We start from the raw sequence: 12,402 nt of genomic DNA, 5'->3' as shown, positions 1-12,402 counted from the left end.
CATTGCTATTCCAGGACATTTCCATAGAAACAGCATCCCGGCTCCTCCGCAGCCCAGCTTCCAATAACTACAAACAGCACTAGCACCAGGGCAGCGGCTGGGCCCGGTTTGGTCCCTTCCAACCCCAACCACTCTGCTCCTGTGCGTCCTGAGGAGCCAGGGCTCAGCACGGATGGGTCACACAGCACCTTGCACGCTCCGGTCTCTGTAAAGCTTCTCCAGCCTGGAATGAGACCGGTCTGGGCTCAGCCATCAGCCCCCGGCAGAGCCTTGAGCACGGCCTGAGGCAGGCACCGGGGTTCTCCTGCCCGTTTCTCACTTTGGCCGCTGTGGAGATGCTGTCCTGGTCCGGAGGGGCAGGAGCTGGTGGCTGGACACGCACTGAGTGAGCCCAGGGAGGTTCAGGTGGCACCAGAAACAGCACTGGAGAGGGACCGGTGATTGCCTGGGTTCTTCCCAATCACAACGGTGCTATACAGGGGACTATGGCTGATTTATAACCTTCCTCTGGGGAGCTCAGAGAAGCCTTGCTGGCTCCTTCTCCTTGGAAAAGTCTGCTTCTCCCTGGATTAAAGACGGCTGGGAGACAATCGGCTCCTGTTTTCTGGAGTGCTCAAACGAGAGCACGTTGATCTGTCCTTAATGTGATTAAGTTACATCTCTGAGTATCATGCTAATTAAATTAACCTCCCCACTGCTGCCTCTGCGGCTCACACAGGGTAGCTGCTTTCCAACCACAATCCACTCCTCTGCATTTCGCTGCACGGAGGAGCAGGTAGGATAAAAGCAATGTGCTAATCAAATAATCATCCTGAGTAGAAACAGCCTCGAACTCGATGGGAATTCACATTTCAATCTGAGTCGAGCTTGATTCACACTCTGCCTTTGAAATCTAAAGCGATTTGTGCTTCGAGTGAGGAAAATACCAGGGAAAAGCAAAATAAGGGGATGAAGGGAGCGCGCAGAGTACGTCTGTGACGCGGCTGACGCTTACACAGCACGAGGGATGATGTGCTGGGAGCAGTGAGCCTTCAGAGTCAGGAAAGGCAGAAACCTCACTGCAGCTGCCTGTTGCTTCCCCTTCCTTGTCACGCCCCAAGGTGAACACCAGCATCCAGCACACCTGACTTCAGCTGTGTGATTTCAGATGCGACATGGCCTCTGCAATGCCTCTAACTGAATGTCAGGTGATGGACAAAAACAGTTACCGATGAAGTTGGCAAAATAACACCATTTTACCCAGAACCCCCCATCTGGTGTGTCACTGACGGGCACGCTGAGCCCCCGTGGTACCAGTGATGGGGCAGCCTGGACCAGCACACGCTGCCCTTAACACCGGGGCCATGACATGGGGCTTGGGGGGAAACTCATCTCCCTGGTGGGTTGGAGAGCTGGGATCCTGCTGGGCCCCAAAACACTGGAGCTGAGTGTGGGGAGCACAATTCCCTGCAGTGAAAACCATCTCCCCAAGACTCCTCTCCCTCTGCCCTCCTCCATCCCCAGCGTCCCAGAGATCCTGTGATGGCTCCTCCAGCTTCTGAAATAGGGATCTCAAAGCTCTCTCCTCATTGACTTGACAGCAGCAGCCTTGCCCTGACGCTGGAGGAGAGGCAGCAGCATGGGCAGGAGATCGGGCGCCCCAGGAGAAGGTGGGAGCAGGATGGGAGCACTGGGTGCATTCACGGCTCATTCACTAGCAAGGAGCCCGGGGGTCCGTCAGGGATGCGGCTGCTGGAACGGCATCAAACCAACAGCACATGGGATCGGCTGGAGCAGAGCGGGCAGGGGGACTGCAGCCCCCCTGCAGCCCCAGCACTCGGGTACAGCCGTGTCTTTAATTCCCCGTGGCTGTGTCCACCCCGTGCTGCACGGATTGCAGCTGGAGCTCTCGGCTTTGCACAGTCCCAGGAGTGACACAAATCCCATCTAAACCTCCAGGAGATTAATTGTCCCCCTCCTGTGTGCCGGGCTCGGCTCAGGGGAGCGCGCGGGAGGAGTTAGAAGGATCAGTGATTTCATGGTTCACAAGCAGAGGGGAGAAGCCCTGCACAGGGACCCACAGCACCCATCACTGCCCGCTGGGATGAAGCATCCCAGTTCACCCCATTCGGCATCCCCTGCCGCGGTCCCTGCCCGGGGTGGCTGTGCCACCGCAGATGGACTAAACCCACCGAGGCACAGCCTGTCCTGTCCCCTCACTGCAGCCACCCAGAGCACTGGGATGCGCGACCATGGACCAGCATCAGCCCTGAGCTGCTCTGGTCCAACAGCCCCGGCAAACACTCCCAAACCAACCCCAAATGTGCTTTTAATGCTGTTTCTAACAGGTCTCAGCGTGTGCCTGCAGCATTAACAGTGTCCAGAGGCTCGGGTGCCGGGCAGAGGCCGGGCGCTGCGTCACGTCGTCACAGCAACCCGTGGCCTTGGGAGCACACATCCTGCTCTGATCTCTTCTGTTGCTTCTTTTAATTACAGATGAGGGGGCTGCAAACCCAGTGCTGGAGCACCCCGGAGCCCCCGCAGCACCCAAGAGCCCTGTGCAAGGGGCTCGCTCAGCACCAGCCCTGTGCAGGGACCTTCCCAGGCTCTAACCCTGCACAGGCACCTTTCAATTGCTGCTGCACTGAGGAGTGATGGTTTCCCACACGCTGCCTCCCTGCACACACCTGAGCTGCAGAAGCCGGTGGCTTATTTGGAACAGAACAACCCGGAGCGCCCATGGGATGATGGGGTGATGTGGGGTGGCTTCAACCTGCCCTATGCGAGGGGTGCTGGCTCTGGGCAGCACACACGGGTGAACCCAGCACACGAGTGGGCTCACAGTGAGTGTGGGTTAAGTCTGTGCCCTGCTCTTGCATCTTGGCATTCCAATTTCCCATTCGCTCCGCAGAGCTTTCCCAGCAAGAATGAGCTGTTATTCCCTTGGTGGGTCCAGTGTCATCGCTCACAGAGCACTCACTGCAAAATACACCAAAGGAGAAAGAAGTGTCAGTCAGGAGGAAGGAGCATCACCTCTGTGCGCAAATACAGACCCATTGCACCGGCCCCAAAATCCGTGGACCCCGGGAGCGGAGGGGCTGCAATCCCATCGGAGCATCACTGTCCCCTCCTGCCTGTGACCAGGGCTGGGTTCCTGGGCTCACCCCCACTCCCTGCAGGGAGCTGTCACCCCTCACTCCTCACAAAGCCCTGGCCGGGAATGGTGCCGTTCCCGGCGCGAGGAGTTGAAAGGATCAATAACTCCATGTGTGCAGCAGGGAGCTGCGCCGGAGCCCTGGGTCCAGCGGGAGGGGGGGGAAGCGCCGTCAGCCCGACCCTCCCCTCCTCGGAGCTGTCATCAGCCGCACGGAAAACCCTTCCCAAGTTACTGAGCCTGAATCCTGCAGGATCCGCCGGGGCGGCAGCATGGCACAGCCCTGCCCGGTGCCCAGCGCCAGCCCTCCATGGCCGGACACGGCCCCGGGGCCACAAACCCACCCCAGGGACAAGTGGAGCAAAAAGATGGATTTCCTGCTCTCGGTCGTCGGGTTCGCTGTGGATCTGGGCAACGTGTGGCGGTTCCCTTACATCTGCTACCAGAACGGAGGGGGTAAGGACACTGCAAAGGCTTCTTGGCTCCAAAGAAACCTGGGTTTCATCTTTCTGATGCCCAAAAGCTCGCTGTTGTTTCCCTTCCTTTGCTTCCTCTCCGGACAGGGCGGTTTAGAGACCGACCCAGCTCCTCCTGACCTCTGGCTCTTCTCTGGTTTGTGTCTTTCTTCATCCAAAATCCTCCTCCATTCACTCCTTCCCAGTGTTATCCACTCCTTCCCAGTGTTACCCACTCCTTACCGGTGTTATCCACTCCTTACTGGTGCCATTCCCTTCTTACTGGTGTTACCCACTCCTTCCCAGTGTTATCCACTCCTTACCAGTGTTACCCACTCCTTACTGGTGTTACCCACTCCTTACTGGTGTTACCCACTCCTTCCCAGTGTTACCCACTCCTTACTGGTGTTACCCACTCCTTCCCGGTGTTATCTACTCCTTCCCAGTGTTATCCACTCCTTCCCAGTGTTATCCACTCCTTACCGGTGTTCTCCACTCCTTCCCGGTGCCATTCCCTCCTTCCCAGTGCCATTCCCTCCTCAGAAGCGCGTTAGCAGCTCCAGGATCACAAAGAGCAAACTCCTGCAGTCCAAACTGCATGCAAGGGTTGAGAATCCCTAAATCCGGGCTGGGAGGTCCGTCCACCTGATGATCTTGAGGCTCTGGGAATGCAGACCTTACTCTAACCTCACCTTTGCCAGCATCCCAGCGCCTGCTGCAGCCCCCGGCTCATCCCATGGAGCAGGGGCACGCAGCCGGTGCTCAGGGGGTTCAACCTGCGAGGGATCAACACGAAGCTGAGATGCAGAAGCTTTGTGAAGGGAAACCACCCCGCGTAAATGACACCTAAATAAAGTGCTGCAGCTGGAGCGGAGCAGAGCAGAGCAGGGCCCCTGTGTGGAAATGAAAGAGGAGGAATTCCAGTTTTGTGCTGTTTGCAGTGCAGTTAAATTGCTGAAAGCATCCTCTGGTGCCTGGGAAATGAGGAGCAGATCATTAGTACCACACTCAAGGCTATGATGGGGATCCCGGGTGCCCACGCTGACACACAGCTATTTGGGATTTACTCCCGTGGGATTGGCAGGGAACTTGAGCTGCTCCGTGTTGAGGTGGTTCAAGGAGGAGGTTTCCTCACCCGCCCCATGCACGGGTTGATCCCAGAGCTGCTTCTGGTCCACACGGAGTGGGGATCCTCGAGGGATATCGATAGCAATGCGGCACCGCTGGGCCAGCCCCACCAGGCACACGGGGTATAGGGGGATGCTGGGGGTGCCCCACCGGCACATGGAGGGCTCCCGGTGGAAGAGCCATTGGGGTTCAGTTAACCCCAGCAGGGCTTTCCTGAGCCTGGAGAGCAGCTCCAGGTCCAAAACATCCATGGGGTACAAGTGTGACCCTGTAAAGATGATGGAGGACAAAGGATGAGGACAACATTCAAACTGAACGGCTTTAACCTGACAGAGGGGAGATGGAGACGAGCTGTTAGGCAGAAGCTCTTCCCTGGGAGGGTGCTGAGGTGCTGGCACAGGTTGGTCACTGCCGCTCTGCTCCTCGCCCCACAGGAGCCTTCCTCATCCCATACACGCTGATGGCTGTTTTCGGAGGGGTTCCCCTCTTCTACATGGAGCTGGCGCTGGGGCAGTTCCACAGGACCGGCGCCATCCCCATCTGGAAGCGCATCTGCCCCATCTTTAAAGGTAAGAGACCCCCAGGCCATGGCCACGCACTCGGGCTGGGCACCGAGAGGGCTGGACCGGCACCGGCTCCTGAGCCTGCTCCCCTCTATCCCCAGGCATCGGCTTTTCCATCTGCATCATTGGCCTCTACGTCTCCTTCTACTACAACACCATCATCGCCTGGGCTCTCTACTACCTGTGCTCGTCCTTCTCGGGCTCCCTGCCCTGGGCCAGCTGCGACAACCCCTGGAACACACCCGACTGCACCAACTACTTCGGGAGGAGCAACGTGACCTGGACCAACTTCTCCAGGTCCCCCGCTGAAGAGTTCTACACGTAAGCACAACACATTGTATGTGGACGAGGTGTTTAACCTGGGGCACATCCCCCTGGAGGCATTCAGGTGCTGGGGAGCAGGACCGGGATGCAGGGAGCAGGGTCTCACGTGGGGATGCTCTTGGGGAGCTCCTGGTCCCCGCTATGGGTGTGCTTGGGGGAGAGGTGAGGTGGGACTTGTCTGATCCCTGGCTACGGGGCTCCCATCCTGCAGGAGGAAGGTCCTGGAGGTCCAGAAGTCCGGAGGCCTGTATGATGTGGGGGGGATCCGCTGGCAGCTGCTGCTCTGCCTCTTCCTCATCTTCACCATCGTCTACTTCAGCCTGTGGAAAGGGGTGAAAACCTCTGGGAAGGTAAGAAAGAGAACCCAGCACCATCCCTGTGCTGAGCATCCCCACCACGGCCAGTCGGGACGCAGCGAGCCCCGGTGGGGTCCCTGGGGGGGCCCTGCCTGCTCAAACACAACCATTGCCTCCTCCCCGTGCTCCCAGCCCTCGCCATGCCCAACACGGGCAGGTTGGGTGCTCCTGTGCTGAGGGCTGGCTCCCTGCAGGTGGTGTGGGTGACGGCCACGCTGCCCTACGTTGTCCTCCTCATCCTGCTGGTCCGAGGGGCCACCCTGCCCGGGGCATGGAGGGGGGTCCTCTTCTACCTGCGCCCGGACTGGGGCAAGCTCCTGAGCACTGCGGTGAGTGCACGGTGGGACCCCAGCGCCCAAACCCTGGCACAGACACCATGAGTCTGGCAATGGGGCCCTGGTTCCTACAGGAACAGAGGCCCCGACAGGCCCTTGTAATGTAAATCTGTAATTGAATCACCCATCTCATCACCACCGGGTTTTGTCTGTGCCCTGGGCTCACAATGGGCTTCCTGGGGGTAATTACCAGGCAGCACTTGAGAATTCTCATTAAAGAGAATCAGGACCCGCTGCCAGCACTGAGGCTGCCCTGGCAGGAGCAGGCATGGGGGGCTCGGGGCTCCCCTCGATCTCATCCCCTTCCAAACACGGGCACACACAGATGTTAATGCTCAATCCTGCTGCTGCAGGAGCCCAGCGTGGAAATGAGCCCCCTCCATCCCACAGCAGCTTCCCTGCTCCCAGGGGAATGGGGCAGGCAGGAGAGGTCTGGCAGCATGTGCCAACGCAGACCCCATCCCCATGCCGTGGGGTGGGCACGCCGTGGGGTACCCTCGGCCCTGCCTGTTGCTTCTCCTGCCAGGTTTGGGTGGATGCTGCCGCGCAGATCTTCTTCTCCCTGGGCCCCGGGTTCGGTGTCCTTCTCGCTCTGGCCAGTTACAACCCCTTCCACAACAACTGCTACCGGTGAGCTCCTGCAGCCACGGGATGCTCAGCTGCATCCCGCAGCCTCTGTGCGCCGGGCCGAGCATCCTGCCCCATTCACTGGTGGTTTCGGTGTGTGGGGCTGCAGAGGGAACCCCTGGGGGTGCCGCACCGGGGTGGGATTCTCCCATGGGACACATCCCTGCTCTCTGCCCTGCAGGGACGCGCTGGTAACCAGCGCAGTGAACTGCCTCACCAGCTTCCTCTCGGGCTTCGTCATCTTCGCCGTGCTGGGCTACATGGCTGAGATGAGGGACGTGGAGGTGGAGGATGTCGCCAGAGACAAAGGTTCCCCTCCGTCCATCACAGCTGCCCCGTCCTGCCCCTGCGTGTGCCAGAGCAGCCGGGGAACAGCACCCCTGTCCCCTCCTAGGGCCCAGCCTCCTTTTTATCACCTACCCTGAAGCGATCGCCAACATGGTGGGATCCACCTTCTTTGCCATCATCTTCTTCCTGATGATGATAACGCTGGGGCTGGACAGCACGGTGGGTGCAGGCTGGCGTCCCACGGCTCACAGTGGGTGGGTGACAGGGGATGCTGTGGCCTCGGGAAGGAGGGCAGCCTGCCGAGCATGGCAGGGAGAGAGGGGACAGGATGGGACCAGACTGTCCGAGGGAGCAGCACAAGCCCCACATCCCATTTCTCCACCCCCTCTGCTGTTTCCTTTGCAGTTCGGGGGCTTGGAGGCCGTGATCACGGCCGTGATGGACGAGTACCCGCAGGTCCTGGCTGGGCGACGGGAGCTCTTTGTGCTCGGCCTCATCACCGTGTGCTTCCTGGGCTCCCTGAGCACCCTCACCTACGTGAGCAGCACCGGGCTCCGCTCCCATCCCTCCGCATCCCCACTCCTATCTCCGGCATCCCCTGGGGCAGGGCTTCCCCTGCTCCCTATGGGCCCTGCAGCCGCTCTCCCTGTGCTGTTGCAGGGGGGAGCCTACGTGGTGAAGCTGCTGGAGGAGTTTGGAGCCGGCTGCTCCATCCTGGCCGTGGTGCTCCTGGAAACCATCGCTGTGTCCTGGGTTTATGGTAAGAAACCCCCTCAGTTCATCAAACCCCCCTGCAGGCCCCTACACAATGCTCTGCATCATGCACGTGAGTCAATGCCACGGGAGCCAGGGGCAGAGGCACGTGTGGGATGGGGCACGGGGCGCTGCACGGATGCCCCCATGCCCGTGCTCCCCATGGATCTCCGTGCTGCGACAGCTCTCTCCTCCGCAGGGATACAGAGGTTCTCCCACGATGTGAAAGCCATGCTGGGCTTCACGCCGGGTGTCTTCTGGAAGGTGTGCTGGGTGGCCATCAGCCCGGCCTTGCTGGCGGTGAGTGTCCACGGCCAGGATTAAAGGCAGGGCTGGCCTGTCCCAGCCTCTTACGCTGCTGCTGCCCCCGGGAGCAGCCGGGTTAACTAAGGCACAAGCTGGAATTACATTTTCCAGCCCCTTCTGCAGCTCTGGGGCGGAGCTGGGAGCTGGCAGCTCACACGGCACAAGCACAGCTTCACTTCACGCTCCTGGTCCCACACTTGTGCTGGCACCGCCAGCCACGGGTACAGCACCGAGCTGGATCCGTCCCCTTTGAAATGCAGCTCGCCCAGCACTTCAAAGGCTGCTTAGAGGCAGAGGGGTCTAATCTCACCACATCTGCGGGAGAAGAGGCCTTGTGAGGATTAATTAGTGCTCTGAGCGCTTGGCCGTGGTTATTAGGAGGGAGGAATTATCATCAAAGCAGACAGTGAGTGATGCTGTTCAGCAGTGGGGACGTGCAGCTTGCGCACGCCGCGGTCCCTGTGGGGTTTGTGAGATGAAGACCTCCCAGCCCCACGCCTGGCAGCTGGGAAGTGTCACTGCAGCATCCCCAGAGAGGGTTTGTGCCACCCATGTCGTGCACGTGGGTTTTGGGGCCGCACATGCTGGTGACCGGCAGTGGGGTATCTCCTGCTGCGGTCCAGCCCCTTCAGCATCCCTCTCTGCTCCATTGCTTACAGTTCATAGTGATCAGCTCCCTCCTGGACCAGCCGCCGCTGACCCTCTTTGAGTATCAGTACCCTGAGTGGAGCATCTCGGTGGGGTACCTCATAGCAGCATCGTCCTTCATCTGCATCCCCCTCTACATGGTGTACAAGCTCGTCTGGACACCGGGGTCACTCAAGCAGGTCAGGGCGATGCCATGGCCCCTGCAAGGGCTGAGGGTGGGCAGGGACCCACTCGGGTGAGCTGGGCAGATGGCTCATGCATCCTCAGCATCGTTGTTCATGTGGCAGTTAAATCACACCCGAGGAGCAGGGCTGGGTGGATAAAACAAGGGGAATGGCTTTAACCTGCCAGAGGGGAGACTGAGCTGAGCTCTGAGGCAGAAGCTCTTCCCTGTGAGGGTGCTGAGGCGCTGGCACAGGGTGCCCAGAGAAGCTGTGGCTGCCCCATCCCTGGCAGTGCTCAAGGCCAGGTTGGACACAGGGGCTTGGAGCAAGCTGCTCCAGTGGAAGGGGTCCCTGCCCGTGGCAGGGGTTGGAGCTGGAGGAGCTTTAAGGCGGCACCAGGCCCCGGTGCAGGAAGGAAACCCACTGCCTCTTCTCCCCAGCGCCTCGCTGTCTGCCTCTGGCCGGAGAAAGCCACAGGAGCGCCGCAGGCAGAGGCCGTGCCCATGTCTCCTGTGCTGTAGCCTGGCGGCACGTCCAGGGGATGCAGAGACTGCCCCGGCCTCCTGCCCCTGCCCTGCGTGAGCCATGGGGCAGGCACAAGAGCCGCTGCCATCGCCCTGCTCACACCAAACCGCCCCCCCGCGTCTCCCCTGAGCTGCTCTCAGGTCCACAGCAGGGACCACGGGGCCCACCGCTGGCTCCCATGGGCTGGAAGCGAAGAGGCCAAAGGAGCTCCTTCTGCTCGAGGGATCCCCGATCCCGGTGCAGATGAAGGCTCTGCCCAGCGGTGAACACGCCGTCTATGGGGCTCTATGACCTTGCCTGGCGTGCCGCGGCCGGAGCAGTGCATGCCTGTAGCTGCGCCGTGAGTGACCTGGGAAATAAAGCTGCTGCCACCGGATCAGCTGTTGGATCAGGGAGATGCGAACCCGCCGCGCTCCTCCCAGTAACCCCGCATCCCTCCGCACTGATTACGCCCGTTAAACACTTCCCAGAACCCACATTCACCTCGGTGCAGGCGAAGCACCAGCTCCTGGTCCGGCTGCAGCCCCAGCCTGTGCTGCTCTGCAGCGGCGCCCGTCACCGTCCCCTCCGGGCGGCGCCGCTCAGTCAGGGTCAGCCAGAGCGGCGGAGCGGAGCGCAGCGAGAGCTGGGGTGGGCATGGGGCTGGAGGGGCACATGGAGCTCGGGGCCACAGGGGACTAAGGGGGCACGCACGGCTTGGGGGGGGGGGGGGGGGGGGGGGCTGGCGGGCCCGGTGCCGTTGAACCCCCCCCGCTGCCCCGGCTCCCCCGGAAGGAGCCGCGGTCGGGGCCGGGCTGCAGGAAGAGGCGGGCCCGGTGCGGGCGCACAAAGGCGGGCGCTGGGTCCGCCCCGTCGCGGGATGCCGGCGGTGGGGCGCGGGGCGCTGGCGGCCCTGGCGCTGCTGGGCCCGGCGGAGCGGGGCCGCCCCTTCGCCGTGCTGCAGAAACAGAACCTGGGTAAGGGCCGGGGCGTTAATTAACGCTGTGCGTTAATTGCGGGTCGGTTCTGACGCTGATGCGGGGTGTGGGGGGTGTGTATGTGTGTGCGCAGCGCGCGGGCCCGTTAACGTGTCCCCCTCCCGCAGTGCTGCTCGGCAGCATCCTCAGCGCGCTGCTGCTCACCATCATCCTCATGGCCATCTGCGTCTACAAGCCCGTGCGGCGGCGGTAGCGGCGCCAGAGCCAGGCCCGAGCCTGGGTCCGTCCTTGGAAGCGCTGCTCATGTGCCCCCCTGTTCTCCCGCCTGGTACCCAGCCCTGCCGCCCGCTGCATCTCCTGCCAGCCGCAGGATGCCCTGATGGATGCGGTGGGTGGCTGCATCAGCACCAGCGTGGCCGGGTGCAGGCAGTCACGGCAGGCTGACTCCGGACCTCCCGCAGTGAACCCGGCTGGGTTTGAGCAGCGTTTCAGCGAGGCTGGTCCGTCAGGATGTGCTGGAGTGATCGGTGCCTGGAACCACCCTGGGTCGGCAGGAGAGCACAGCCAGCTGCTCACAGCGTGCTCGGCTCCACCACATATAGTTTTGTGTTCATATTAACTCGGTTCCTCGCTTGAATGATGAATCTTGAGGGTGGGACAGGGCTTGGAGCAAGCTGCTCTAGTGGAAGGTGTCCCTGCCCGTGGCAGGGGGTTGGAGCTGGAGGAGCTTTAAGGTCCCTTCAACCCAAACCATTCCATGACTGCAGTTTGGCAGCTGCGGGGTCTGGCCCATGTTTCCCTAAGGGCAGAAACACCAAAGCAGGAGCAGCTCCTGGTGTAGCTGCTCTGGGACAGGCTTGTCATTCCCCATGGTATTTATTTAACTCTCGGCTCAACAGCCCCAACCCACCTTGCACCAAATGTCCGTGCCCAGCCTGTCAGGAGCTGGGATGCAGCTGAGGGTTTCCACTACCGGGATCCAGCTCCTGGAGGTTCCTTGTGGGGAAGCTCCAGCCAGCCCTGTCCCACCAGTAAGAGATTCAGGTGTTTACACTGGAATCCCACTTGGTATGAATGCTGCTGTTTTCATTTGCACTGCTCCGAGTAGTAACTGGATTTTGCTTCTTGAGTATACCTGTTATTTAACATAGGGGGGTCTGCCTAGTAATTTATTTAGTGTTTTAAAACTTCCCTTCTGGAACGACTGTGCTGACTGTTCCCTAAACCCTTGTGCTGCATCCGATGTGTTCTCCCTTCAGTTTGTTTTAAAGGACACTGCCTGCTGGCATTCAGGGCCAGGCTGGATGTGGTTCTGAGCAACCTGGTCTAGTTGAGGACGTCCCTGCTCACTGCAGGGAGGTTGGACTAGACGAGCTTTGAAGGGCCCTTCCAACCCAAACTACTCCATGATTGCAACGGGGAATTTGCTTTGCTCATGCTCCAGTAGGAGGCTGGTCTAGAACAGATCCAGGTATTAGCTGAAGTGAAACATGGATGGGGAAGCAAGGTAACGCTGCCTGCTGCTTTCTGATCCCTTTCACTCTGATCTCCGAGTCCTTACTGCTGATTCCTCTCGGTCCTCACCGGCTGTTCCTGGCGGGTGGATGCAGCTCACAGCTCCAGCTCGGCACTCCCTGGAGCAGCATGCTGGTTTGCATTCATCCCTCGCTCCCTGCCACGTCTCTTTGTACAAATAAAAAGCTGACTAAACAGCCCAAGGCGCTTCTTTATTCATGGATGTTCCGTTTGTTAATTCTGGAGCTGTCCCCTTCTCACTTCCCATCAGCTCTCAGTTCTGACCAGGGCCAGGACAGCAGCACTGGGCAAAGCCCCTGTTTTCTTGGGTGTTTTTCAGCAAGAAACTGGTAACTAGGACCTCA

At 60.3% G+C, this 12,402-nt stretch overlaps 2 protein-coding genes across 2 annotated transcripts; both read left to right on the top strand.

Moving 5' to 3' along the window:
* Window positions 1–3,268: 3,268 nt before the first annotated feature.
* On the top strand, window positions 3,269–9,644 carry LOC130600713 (sodium-dependent serotonin transporter-like). The gene is made up of 13 exons (XM_057412298.1): window positions 3,269–3,589; window positions 5,151–5,285; window positions 5,381–5,600; window positions 5,815–5,953; window positions 6,154–6,288; window positions 6,821–6,924; window positions 7,103–7,230; window positions 7,316–7,428; window positions 7,615–7,746; window positions 7,870–7,969; window positions 8,162–8,262; window positions 8,928–9,095; window positions 9,521–9,644. The coding sequence occupies exons 1-13, from the start codon at window positions 3,406–3,408 to the stop codon at window positions 9,599–9,601; spliced, it is 1,740 nt and encodes a 579-aa protein (XP_057268281.1). The 5' UTR covers window positions 3,269–3,405; the 3' UTR covers window positions 9,602–9,644.
* A 796-nt stretch (window positions 9,645–10,440) lies between these two features.
* Window positions 10,441–10,861, top strand: CUNH12orf76 (chromosome unknown C12orf76 homolog). Its single transcript, XM_057412285.1, has 2 exons — window positions 10,441–10,561; window positions 10,690–10,861. Exons 1-2 carry the CDS (start codon window positions 10,465–10,467, stop codon window positions 10,773–10,775), a joined length of 183 nt encoding a protein of 60 aa, XP_057268268.1. The 5' UTR covers window positions 10,441–10,464; the 3' UTR covers window positions 10,776–10,861.
* Window positions 10,862–12,402: the final 1,541 nt, after the last annotated feature.

Source organism: Pezoporus wallicus, unplaced genomic scaffold (genome assembly GCF_028554395.1).
Source record: "Pezoporus wallicus isolate ANWC-B61680 ecotype Strahan unplaced genomic scaffold, APGP_CSIRO_Pwel_v1 contig_13850, whole genome shotgun sequence".
Lineage (NCBI taxonomy): Eukaryota > Metazoa > Chordata > Aves > Psittaciformes > Psittacidae > Pezoporus > Pezoporus wallicus.
Note: the sequence above shows the minus strand (reverse complement) of the source record. Positions and strands in the feature narration are given on the sequence as shown.

Excerpts from the sequence above, each read along its gene's own strand:
- LOC130600713 (XM_057412298.1), top strand. The coding sequence starts at position 3,406 with ATGGCACAGCCCTGCCCGGTGCCCAGCGCCAGCCCTCCATGGCCGGAC. Across the intron at positions 5,601-5,814 it reads CCCGCTGAAGAGTTCTACAC|GAGGAAGGTCCTGGAGGTCC; the intron begins GTAAGCACAACA and ends CCCATCCTGCAG. Across the intron at positions 7,747-7,869 it reads CCCTGAGCACCCTCACCTAC|GGGGGAGCCTACGTGGTGAA; the intron begins GTGAGCAGCACC and ends GTGCTGTTGCAG.
- CUNH12orf76 (XM_057412285.1), top strand. The coding sequence starts at position 10,465 with ATGCCGGCGGTGGGGCGCGGGGCGCTGGCGGCCCTGGCGCTGCTGGGC. Across the intron at positions 10,562-10,689 it reads GCTGCAGAAACAGAACCTGG|TGCTGCTCGGCAGCATCCTC; the intron begins GTAAGGGCCGGG and ends CCCCTCCCGCAG.